Genomic DNA, 12,512 nt, shown 5'->3' with positions numbered 1-12,512 from the left:
CTGACCTCACATGACAGGTTGCAGTTAAAACACAGGAGCAGTAAAGATATTTTATAAAATTATCTTCAGGCTATGTGGAAAAGGCATATATGAAAAAATTAATTTCATGTTTATACTTGAGTCACATACCCAAGAATATTTCATCATGTATATTCCAAAATCTGAAAAATATTTTAAAAATTACACTCCAAAACACTTCTGATCCCAGGCATTTTGGATGAGAGATACTCAATCTGGATAGTGTCTGGTTTTAGCCCTTTAAGATGTAGCCTCAGGCATGGAGCAATAGAATTCTGCAAAAAATGTTCTGAAATGCAAGAAAACTTAACTCTGGGCATGGGTATCCTAGTTACCTAAAAATAATTCATAGCTTCAGAAGCAGGTTAGATGCTAATGGCCAATTTTGAAACTCCTATGTCTTGCCAGGTTTCTGCTGTATAGGTAATGCCATTCATCACCTGAGGAGTGTTATGCAGATTTAAAAAGTCAATATTTTACAGTATCTGGAGTCTAAATTAGGTAACATTGTTTGACTATGCATGACCAGGAAATGCATATAAAGAAGTGAAATGTATGTAAGAGTGCAGGCAATTGGAGGGTTCACTATAAAATGTATCTAAATAATTCGGCAAATTTTTTCTTATTAATTTATTTGTTGGATTTTCATCTTTGTCAAGGTGTGAATGGAGCAGATTACAGGGAAGGAAGGAGACGGCACAAAGTTGAGCAGGGGTGCTCAGGGATATAACCCAGGGCCAGGGTCATCAAGGGCAGCAGCACAGTGATTGGTTGATGCTTCGTGGCTGCAGCAGACCTGAGAGTGAAGATTTAGATGATGATGATTTGAATCAAGCTACTCTACAGAGAAACATGCCCCTGTCCTCCCAGGTGTTCAGGAAGAGACTGCATTGCTAGCTGTCAGGTTTTCTATGCTTTGTTTTTGTTTTTTTTTTGATATTGAGATGTTGACCACATGGCTATCAAATCTAAGATCTGGTGATTTTGAAACTCTGGGTTTTTACTCAGTCTCATTCCTGTGTCTGGACTTTCCTTTTCCTTTTTCTCTAACCATGCAAAATTCCACAGAGCCTTACGACCCAGCCCATGTGTCTACTGTTGTGAAGCCTTCTGGCCACCCTGCTGCCCCATGGAGTTAGTCCTCAGTGTTCCATTGGATGGCTTGGTAGTGCCTTGGTCCTTTGGAGTTTGGTTTTTAATATCTGCACAATCTCTCTTTCTCAGTGGAGCCTACCTCTATTAGTTCCTGTGCCTTTCTCACTTCCTGGAGCAAACAGTTCTCCCAGAATCCCTTCTTTTCACTTAGGAGTAGCTAAAAGTCTAGCTTTGGTAGAGAAAATAATTTGGTGAGACTGGGTGGAGGAGAAGTCCCTTGCTGTAGCCAGATGAACAGGCAGACTCCCATCCCAGGAGTCTCCTTCCCTGTCCCTCAGATCAATTTATGAAATGAACAAGTGAATAGAGGAGCCTGGACTTGCTGTGCTGTCCTAGCAACCCCAGGCAGCCATAGAACCCAGAATATTCTCACCAATATTTGAGTCACAATGGACAAATACCACAGTGGCGCCAAATTACAGCTGGCCTGTGAAGGACCTAGAGAGAGCAGCAGATGCTGGCTCTGTGGGCTTGCTCCTGCCTGTTCATCAACAGCTCAACAAAACAACCTCAGGGTTCACATTATTGAATCTGCTGCCTTGTTTTTCATATTAGAGTGTTATTTATTTATTTATTTTTGCAAAGGAGGCATAAAAGCGAATGTATGAAGATGTCTGTGTAGTCTTGAGGAGTGCAAAGTAGTTGCTACCTGGGTGAGATTTGTTGTTGTTGTTGGTATAATATGACATGGATAGGCCTTCTGACCTTGTCTACTGTCTCCAGTAGTTTCTCTACAATTCACATTAGGGGAGTCAGGACAGAATTTCAAGGGTTAAGCTTTAGTCTCATGAGAGCTGACCTGCTTAGCCTGGACTGTTGCCCATCTCTTCTGCCTGCCCCTTCCCTTATTTGCTCAGACAACAACAGACCTGAGATGCCTTTACTTGCTTCCGTGAACTTCTTGCATATGTGGAATGGGAAAGCCGTATGACCACAAGGTGGTTTTCCAGTTCTCTTCCTCCTGCTGCTCAGTTCTGCCCTGATCCTATTGTTGTTCTCAGGGAAGCTGGCCTCCAGATTGGCCAGCGTAGTCAGCCAAAGACCTTTTCTGGTAGCAGAGGGGAAAGCCAGAGCTCTGGATTTGTGGCTCCCACATGGCACTGGTTATTGTCACTCCTTGCTTGCCCTACAGTTCTCCCAGAAGCAGAGCGGAGAGTTCTCAATGGTGAACACATCTGTCTTTCAAAGCTGTGTCTAGAAAGCAGAGGCACTTGCCTCTTTTTGACAGAAGTGGCCCTTGTGCCAGAGAGCGCAGAGGGAAAACCACTTGGCTTTGCTGTTGCTAGGAAGCAGAAACATGTTTGATGTTTTGATTTTAGCAGTATTGGAGACTTGCCTTTTTAATAACACGAAGAGCTATAGGTATTTTGTACAATATTGAACGTGTACTTTTCTGGAAATGTGTCATTAAAGCAGAATTCTCTCATCAAATCCCTTTCTCTAGCAGTCATAAGAAAAAACTGGGAGACAGGAGAGTGTATAAAAAGTTCAAAAGGGAAATGACAGTAGAGCAGATGCTTGCAGGAGAAGCTTATTTCAGGGGTTTCTGTGGTCAGCAGCCCCCACAGCCATGGCCATGTTGGGCAGTGGCCAGGGAATGGGGATAGGGACAGAATTCATGCTCTTCAGATATCCATGTGCAGCTCCCCCATCCTGTGATCTGCCAAATATTATCAGGCCATGCTCACCCACTCTTATGATTCACCAGTTATTTACTGGACTTCATGTTTGAGGCACTCTGGGTTGGATGAGCCAGACACAGTCCCCACTGCCAACAGAGAAAGAGGTGATTGCGGACAAAGGGTCTGGGCTGGGTGTGGGGGACGTGAGACCCAATAGGAGAGTGGCTACACTTTTGTGGGCCAGTGGGTGAGCTCCTCTGAGGAATTTGAACTGAGTCTGAAAGGACAGTCTTCAGATTTTCCCACTGAAAAGAAAAGGAAGCACATTGTTCAGGCAAGACCAGCAAGATGTAAGGAAGCTGGAGGGTTGCTGAGACACTTCCTAAGCCTTGGTGAATGAATGGATGAAGGAAAAAAGGATGGAGTTAGAAAAGTCTATTGAAGTCTAGGTTGCAGGGACCTTGGATTTGATGCTAGGGACATTTGAACTTTCTCTTAGGTGTCCATTCAGAAGGCAGGAGTGGACTTGATCCTGATCTCAGGACACCTCTGAATCCCTGTTGGAGTTCAGGAGTGGTTTCCTGAATCTGATGGAGCTCAACACTCAACAGCACCTCTGAGAATCTTCTGTGATGACAGAAATGTTCTAAATCAACACTGTCCAACACAGTGGCCAGTGAACATTTGGTGTGAGGCTAGTGTGACTGAGGAACTGAATTTGTAATTTTATTCAATTGTAATGAATTAATTTAATTTAAATAGCTATGTGTGGCCAGGGGACTTTGCAGGAAGCAGTGGTAGTAGATTGAAGGGGGAAAATGAGTGGTAAAGTTTCCCCTGGAGAAAGATTGTCATCTATTGGATTTCAGGGAGGGAACTGACCCTGGTTCTGATACTGTTACTGTTCTGTGGAGGAAAGGGTTAAAACATGTCTTCTAGGAGTCCTTGAAACACCACACACACACACCCACACACACATAGCAATAGAGAAGGGCAATAGCCAATGTGTGACAAAGTACGGGCCTGCAGGGCACCAGCTCACTGGGACCTGCAATTGCCCTTGGAATCCTCTTGCCGTCTGGCTGCACTGAGCAGCTGTGTGGACCATGTAGAGGAGTCCTCCTGCACCTCTCAGCTGCCAGGAAAGATGCCAGGAGTAGGGCAGGTAAGTCAGGAAATCATTTCTAGATGCACTCAAGAAAAGCTCCTGTGATGGAAAGTACGCTTTAAAGGAATTGCATAGGCCTGACCTCTTTGTAATTTCGTCAATGCCTTTATGGTGGAAATTGGAAGAGTAGGCAGGTGCCCTTTAGGTCTAGAGCTTCCTGGAAAACTCAGTCTTGACTGTAATGCGGTCTGTGCTTTCCCACTGGTGCAATGAGAGCTGTTTCTCTGACCAGTTCCACAGCTGGCAGAACATAATCAGGACAGAGCAATGTTGTGAAAGCAGAGACACCAAAGCTACAAATTTTAATTACTAAACGTAGTGAAGTTTTTGCTACTTGTTCTATAAAATGAATATAAACTGATAACAGTGGTGCATACTGATTAAGGGACAATATACTTCCCTAAACACATAAAAATTTAGCTACAATGTATCATAAATTACATTTTCTTTATACTGAATTATTGTGTGATAAACACAAACTGAATAGTTGAATAACAATATTTTTGTCCCTTCCTGAAATCTGAAGTGCTTTTCAAGATGCTTTTATTTTTCTGTTAATGAATTCCTTTTTAACCAGCAAAAGCATGCATAATTATTCCATCATCTGTTTCATATGTCTGAATATCAAGTTCACAGCATCAAAGAAGAATGAATTAGAAGTGTGAGGACAGCACAGAGTGAATCGAATTGAAGTCTATATCAGGAGGCCATGGATTGGACATTATTTAATAACTACAACTTATAAACAGATGTTTATAATTTTCACCCACTCTTTAACTTTATTTTCCCATTATAGTTCCTAAATTTTGATTTATATATTAATATATTTTATTTGTTCCTTTTTGTTGTCTTAAAAATAAATTGTGTTATTTATCTTTTAAGAAGAGCAACATGTGCTGTTCATAGAAAATAGAAAATAGAGCTACAATTCCACCACCCGGAATTGATCATCATGATCATATCTGTTTTAAGTTATTTTTGTTTTCTGTCTGTGATTACACAATGCTAAATTTTTGTTGTCCTGCTTTTCCCCTATTAATTCCTCTTGAAGATTTCCTCATATTTTAGGCAAATATTTCCAAAACATCTTTGTGATAGCTATAGAGTTTTCTGATCATACAAGTCACCTAAATTATCTAACTGGGCCCCAACTGTGAGCATTGAGGTTATTTCTTTTTTTCTTTTTAGCTTAAATTGCATAGTGATAAAAATTTCTGTATTTGAAGTCTTTGTCCACATGTTTTACTGTTTTCTTAGGTATAAAATATCTCCATCATATCATAAGAAACTTTCTTTGGATTATTCATAAATATTGTCAAAATGTTCTCCAGAAAGTTCCTCTAATGCAATTATTATAAATATGGGTTTTCAGACCAGAAAAAATTGAATTCTATTCCTAATTTTGCAAAACTGGATCTGCCATTAGCCACGTGACCTTGGGCAGGATTCTGAACATCTCTGGCCTTCAGTTTCCCTATCTGTTAAGTGAGACAGTAACAATATCTGCCTCATCCCCTACTGCTGTATGGAGTAAAGGAGGCAATCTGTATAAAATGCTTGGCATAACAACGTGTTCAGCCTAAGAGCCAACAGATTTTACCCTTCTGCCAGCAGAGATAGTATGGATCTCTCTACTTTTCCAGTTTGTCAAACTCTGGGCATAGCTTTGTGTAAAAGAAATCATCAACTTGAAAAGTGGAGAAATAATATCTTAGAATTTTAAGTTCTGGGATGAAACACATCTTTTACGTTTAAAATATGTAAAATCTTCAAGGAAAGAACTGGGTTTGACAAACATTATTTCCCCAAATGCTGTTTCTCCAGTCAGTGCAATGGAATAAGCTCTTTAGGTTTCAGTGCTGTTCCTGTTTTGTCTCTGTTAGTTCCTGCTTCCCAGGTCTATGCTCTGAGTGTCAGGATGTGATAATTTTGCAAGTGCACTTGGGATGATTGATCCTTGCATACTGTTTCTGCAGTTTGATTCTTGTTTGGAGCAGGTGCTGTGCCAACTACTACACAGAGCTAGCTGACCACTTTCTACACTCAAGTAGGCACACATGTTCCACACAAAATGACAGCATATTGAATGGTAACTCTATGCTGAGAGATGCCTTTCCAATGGAGCAGTCACTAAGTGTATGTGGCTAAGTTAATTAAAATTAAATCATATTAGAAATTCAACTCCTCAGTTGCTCTAGCCACATACAGTGTGCTGAACAGCCAAATATGGATTGTTACCACTTCTTTGGACAGTAGAGGTCATAGAACATTTATGTCATTGCAGAAAGTTCTATCAGTCCTGCTCCAGAAGAAAGAAGACTTAATATCACATTACTCAGAGGTCCTCAGCACTAAGGCAGCATTCAGAATTTTTAATAAATATTTTAGGTATTCGATGCAGAAGTAACAACCTTTAATGGCCAATCAAGTCTTCCTGTCCATCTCTCCAACCCTTTCTGCAAATCACATTTCAGTTTTTTGATGAGTTGATATTTTTGAATGTTCTTTTCTCTCCATTGTTTCTCTAGGTCCTGTGTGACAGACATGTGTGAATGTCCAGTGCACAAAAACTGTTACTGTGAGTCATTCCTGGCATATACGCGGGCCTGCCAGAGAGAAGGCATCAAAGTCCACTGGGAGCCTCAGCAGAACTGTGCAGGTAAGAAGGCCCTGGGGGATCCACCCTTCAGAAGTTTACTACACTGCCCAAGATGGCAATGTAGAATTCTTGCAGATGTTGACATGAATGGCTAGATCCTCCCTTGGCCAAAAGGAAATCCCATTGGTGGCCCAACTGGATTGCTACTTGATAAAACACAGGGGGTTCCCACTGGGTAGGATAGCCAGCACTTAAGAGAAATGCTTTGTGACAAGCACATTTTAACAATTTAAGGATTTCCACTGTTGCAACATCCTCTCAACCTCAAGCTACCAGCTGGACGTACTTAGCACATGGGTAATCATAACTGTAGCTTAGGTTATGCGTGATGCAAAGGAGATTTGGGACAATTTGCAGTTATTTAAGGTCTTAAGGATAAACATGATGATTTTTAAAAGAGATTGTTATACATACCCTAGAAGAATGTTCCTTTCTCTCCAAGAGACAGTTTTCTATAATAGTTGTTTTTAGCTCTTTGTCCTCAGGCAACTTAATTAGCTTATTTCATATGTATAAAATGGATGCCTTTGTTCATCCAGGACATATTTGTTGCAAACTGGTAAGTGCTGGGCATTGTGCTAGACACCCTGGGTATTTTGATGACAATAGTGTTGAGGTCCCTGTCATTGAGATGCTGGCTGTCTTGTGGCAGAACCAGACAAAAACAATAACACTGAAGTAAATATTTACAAATTATAGTGAGTATAATGAGAGAAGCAAACAGGATAGTGTTATAGAAAATAAGTGGAGAGGGATAGAATGCGAGTCAGATGAAGAAGGGAGGCTTCCCAGTACAGGGATGTTTCAGAGTAGCTCTAAGGGAGTCAGGGCAAACTTTCCATGCAAAAGAACCATGTTTGACAGCCAGAAGAGAGACAAAATAGCACTTTCTCAAACCGGAAGGAAGCCAGTGTAGCTGGCGCCTGGTGGGCAAGGGAAAGAGGGGCACAGATTGAGGTGGGCTGGGAGCAGGAGCTGAATTGTGCAGGGCTTTATAGGTTTGGGAAAGCAGCCTAGCTTTTATTCTAAGAGTATTGGAAGCCACTGATGAATTTTTAGCAACTCTTTTTGTGTTGTTCAAAGATGACCCTGGCTACTGTGCAGATAATAGATTGGAGGGGGGCAAGCTTAAAAGCAGGCGACCAGGCAGGAGGCTGTTGCAGTAGTCCTGGTTTAAAACAAAACAACAACAATAACAACAACAACAACAAAAAAAACTGATGGAAGCTTGAATTAAGATGGTGGCAATGCCCAGCTAGGACAGAAGGGGGAGATAGTCTAGACATATTTTGAAATTTTTCATAATTCTACTGTGTCAAAAGTCAAGCACTAGTGATGGATACTTGAAGCATCTTGATGAGTGTCCAAGTCACAGAAGATGCTCTGTCACTGGCAGCTGCTGCTAATTCTGTTTGAAGGTGCTATGATCGAGTAATCCTAATAGCCTTAACCGAGATCTTAGAAAAGATGGCAACTCATGCCTCTGCATGCTCCAGAATCTCCTCATTGGTGGAAGGTAGGGGTGGTCATCTGGTTAAAAGAAGAATCACCTCAGATCTGTGTTTGCAGTGCTTAGACATCATATTCACTTAGGCCAGTAAGTCTCAGCTTAGCTGGAATTGGAGTCACTCTGAGGACTTAAAAATCACACCAGAAGCCAATGCCTGGGCTGCATGCCCAAATAGCCTCTTCATTTGATGTTATGAACTTTAAAACTTCTCAGGTGCTTCTGACCTGCAGTCAGAGTTCAAAGCACTGAGTCCACTTGTGTGTTAACTTGGAGGAAGAGGAGGATGGATGCGTGGTGGTTCCTGACGTTTCCTCAGCTGCCCCTTGGTGCTGCCACTAGTTCATGACTTCTGAAAAGCACCAAAGCTTGTGGTCTCTCTCTGACATCCCTTTCAGCTTTGCCTTCACTTCTGCCAACCCAAGCTCAATTTACATCAGAGTTTACCTTCCACAGCAAAAGTTTCTATTAGTGCTGCTCCTCTCTGAGGACTATTGCTTTGATAAAAAATAATTCACATGAAGGCATGGCTGAGGCTGCTGGAAGGCAAAGCAAATGGCTGACCTCTGACCTTTGGCATCAGCACTGGGTGCAGTATGTGAGGAGGATGTTTGTGAGGAATTGGATCTTTCCTGCCATCTTGAATTCTCCTAGCTGCCTTTATTTTGAATCCTCTTTCCCTTGAATCTACCACAAGATGAATAAGATAAATGGAGTCAAGCACCCACCCATCCATCCTGATGTAATGTAGAGCTCAGCAGAATTCTATTTATTCTATTAGCTGTGGTGGTACTGTGGTTAGATACAGGATATATGAACCTTCTCCTCCTGGCCCAGGGCTACACTTAGCATCATTTCAGTGCACACGGTGAATTTGAGGACTACACATTTCACGTCAACATCCTCATTTCAGGGACTGACTCTCTGGAGCTAAAATTGCTTTTTTAATGGAAAAGGAATATGGCCCCTCAAAGGTTCCATTTACCTCTCAAATTTAATGGAGCCATATGGGTAAAGTATAACTCCATCAATGTGCAGTTGGAGGACAACACTTTACACACACACATACGTGCACACACATATGTATGCATATTATGGAATCCCACAGATTGATGATGGATACCTGGGAAAATAAATTTACAGAGTCTCTCTCAGTAGATTTGTTTCAGAATCATCTAGAATATTGAAGACTCTAAGAATACTGTTTACTTGTTTTAAGGTCCCAGGTTCTCTGACTCATGAAAGCACTTAATGCTACTTATGACAGACAAGAAAAATTTTCTAGAGTAAAAATCTCGAAAGTTGAACAAGTAACTTGCCAACCAGGCAAGAAACTCTGAATTAAAAAGTGACGTTTTAAAGGCTAGCCTGGATTTTAACACCATCATCACTTCTGACATGGCATATGCCCACTAACTGTGTCAAGAAGGACTAAGGGAACTCTAATTTAGCCTTGGAATCACCAAATAAAATGCAATGTGAAGGACTATAGTGAAGGTATATGAAAGTTTAATAATAATGATTTATATTGCTCTTTATTATTTTCTAAGTACGTCCTCTCCCCCAAGGAGTTTACTAGCATGTTATATGATATTTTATCTTAATTCCATGCCCATGATAACCTATATGTTACCATTATATTACTCCAATTTTACTGATAAATAAATCAAGGCTTTGAATAGATCCAGAAAGCTGGAAATCAAACCCAGGTCAATTTCCATCATAACTTCAACATTTAATCATTAAAATTATTTAATCATTCTAACAGAAAAGCAAGAATGATTAAATATTTAAATAATTAAATACATCAGTATTCATATTTGCAGAAAAATATGAATACAAATGTATTTATGTATTTATACCTACACCAACTAATTAATCCAAATTTTTGCTGCCTAGATCTTTATTAACTTTAGTAACTTTTCAATTTTTGTTCACTTGTTTCTTATCACTGGTAGGTGTTACTTGGTACCTCTGTAGCTGTAAATTTGTTAGGATCTTGTCTCCTTTTGTCTAACATTACCATCCTTAGCAGAATTTCTGCCATTGCCTACAGCCGATGCTAATTATCACTGCACACCCAGTAATACATTTTATACATAGAAAAGGTGCTAGGAAAGCAGGTTTTTGTGTCTTTCTGCAGCACTGTGAATAGTCTGGGCTTCATGAGCAGTTTCTTCTTCTTTGTTTATCTCTGCAACCCCCGGATGATTCTAGCTCCTTCCCTGCAGCAACTCTGCCCTAGTTATATACACTGAGCTTTTTTTTTTTTTGGCTGACTGGATGCCTCCTGTAAAAATAAGGGGATAAAGTTGGATACTGTAACCTTTAGCACCCAGCAGGGGGACATAGAGACAGCTCATTCCAGAGGACACAGAGCTATGCTTATCTAACATACTGATAAGATCAGCATGTAATGTCTTTATGTGTTAATGTAGCTGTTGAAATGTCCTCTGGAGATTAAATGCTTGCTAACCCCAATACTTTGGCAGGCTCCTGATTTAAAATAAAAACAAAAACAATTTAGCCAAATGAATACTTTCAAAAGTCATGTGTGTGAACCAAATCACATTTGTGTTTAAAAATTTTATCTTTTGCCTGTTATGTGACTTTGGGAAATAAGTGGATTCACTGAGGGCACAATGGGGTCTCAACTTACTATTAACTTTGTACAGTCATATAAACATTGTGCCAACTGAAGGCAAATATGATGATGTCACTCCTCAGCTTAAATCCTTCCAAGGCTTCCCTTTGCCAAGGTTTGTGTAGTCATTTGTGATCTCCGGACACTGTTGACTTCTCTGCCTTTATCTCCCAACACTCCCTCCTCTTATCCTGTGCTTCCTCCCTTCCACCAATCCAGGGATCCTCCTTCCCTGAATCAGCCATCTCTGTCCTTTGTCCTTTCTCCTTATTCTTGCAGCTCTCTGTGCCTGGGAAGCTCTTCTGCATTGACTGTCTGACATGGTTCTGCTCATCTTGCATGACCTGAGTGGGATCTGTTCTCTGCAGTCTTCCTCCAACCCGACCCATCTCTCAATGTTGGTTAATGTGGCTCTCTTTACCCTTCCACTGTCCATGCTAGTTTCTTCTACTCAGTTATAAGCCCAGCCTTCTTCAACTGGAGGTCAGAGATACATCTTTTTCCCATTCGATTCACCCAGGCTTAAGAGAATGCCCGGCATTTGGCAGATGCTCATTTGATGCCTATTGATCTAATTTGAATTGAAATGGAGATGGGTGTTTATATATTGAGGGAGAATGCCCAAGAGAAAGATCTTTTTCTTTTTCTCTAGTTGTTCTTCATTTTCTACAGTTCATTTTCTACCTGTAGACTGTGAGGATGTATCAGTACTCAATATTATAAAGAGAAGGTGTCATTGAAGAAGTTAAGTGGTAGAGCCAGAAGATTCAAGGAGTCAGAGAGAGAAGACATCAGAGAGTCAGGGTGAAAGAACAAACTCAGTGGGAAAGAAGAAATTCTGCTGAGAAGTCTTCCCAATAGAAGGGATCCTAGCAAGATCTGAACAGGAGAAAAGCATCTGGGGTGAGGTGAGCTGAAAGGGGTTCAGGAAGCAGCAAAGTGGAAAATGAACTTGAGTTCAACCAAATGGAATCCATGCTGGGAAGCAGAGTGATGGATTGGACACCATTAATGTAAACTCATGATTCAATGTGTCTCCATTACACTGCTCTTCTATGCTTGGTCCAGTGCCAGAACTTTGAGTTATAGAAGATATGGACCCATCTCTTAGCGGTTCACTATCTTCAACTGTGCCTGCTTATCATAGTGACCCTTGGAACCTTTTAAATCTATGACCACCAAGACCCCATGCAGACCCAGAGCAAAAATCTTGAGGGGTGGAGATGAGGCATAGATATCTTTTAAAAGATCCTCGGGGGACTCTTATGAGTATTATTGATTAAGAAAGATATCTGCATTGCATCTGAGTGGTTAGAACAAATAAATGAATAACTATAATGTGAAAAGTATTGTGGTGTGCAAAGGAGGGGAGGCAGGAAGCTACTCAAAGGAGGTGACATTCGAATTAAGACAAAAATGGTTTGATTGGGCAAAGAATTAGAGCTAATGATAATAGATTTCAGGGCTTTCAGATGGGATGTCAGAGACTGAACTGGAGGAGGGAAAAAGGAGAAGAGGCTAGGAGGTAATTTGAACATTTAGTGTCTGAGAGCAGGCAGAAAAAGCTAAGAAAAAGAAGGTGCTCTCAAGAATTCAGTGAAGAACCAGGAGGACTCGATTTCATAAACAATAATTGGAAAAAAGACCAAATATTTTGCAAAGAGATCTTCGGAGAATGAGAGCTGTTGGGGTATCAGTGGACATGGTCATTGGTAAAAACTTTGGAGGGAACTGCTTCA

At 40.8% G+C, this 12,512-nt stretch overlaps 1 protein-coding gene across 5 annotated transcripts in view; it reads left to right on the top strand.

Moving 5' to 3' along the window:
- The window catches only part of BMPER (BMP binding endothelial regulator), a 251,580-nt gene that overhangs the window by 228,953 nt on the left and 10,115 nt on the right, over positions 1 to 12,512 (top strand). For all 5 annotated transcript variants that reach the window (XM_081284713.1, XM_081284712.1, XM_081284711.1 and 2 more), the window contains one exon: positions 6,492 to 6,622. In XM_081284713.1, coding sequence (XP_081140839.1) covers positions 6,492 to 6,622 — 131 coding nt within the window. The remainder of the gene's footprint in view (positions 1 to 6,491; positions 6,623 to 12,512) is intronic.

The sequence above is a fragment of the Spermophilus citellus genome, assembly GCF_964194105.1.
Source record: "Spermophilus citellus genome assembly, chromosome: 3".
In the NCBI taxonomy this organism is placed as follows: domain Eukaryota; kingdom Metazoa; phylum Chordata; class Mammalia; order Rodentia; family Sciuridae; genus Spermophilus; species Spermophilus citellus.
The sequence above is the reverse complement of the archived record's forward strand: the minus strand, read 5'-3'. Positions and strand labels throughout refer to the sequence as shown.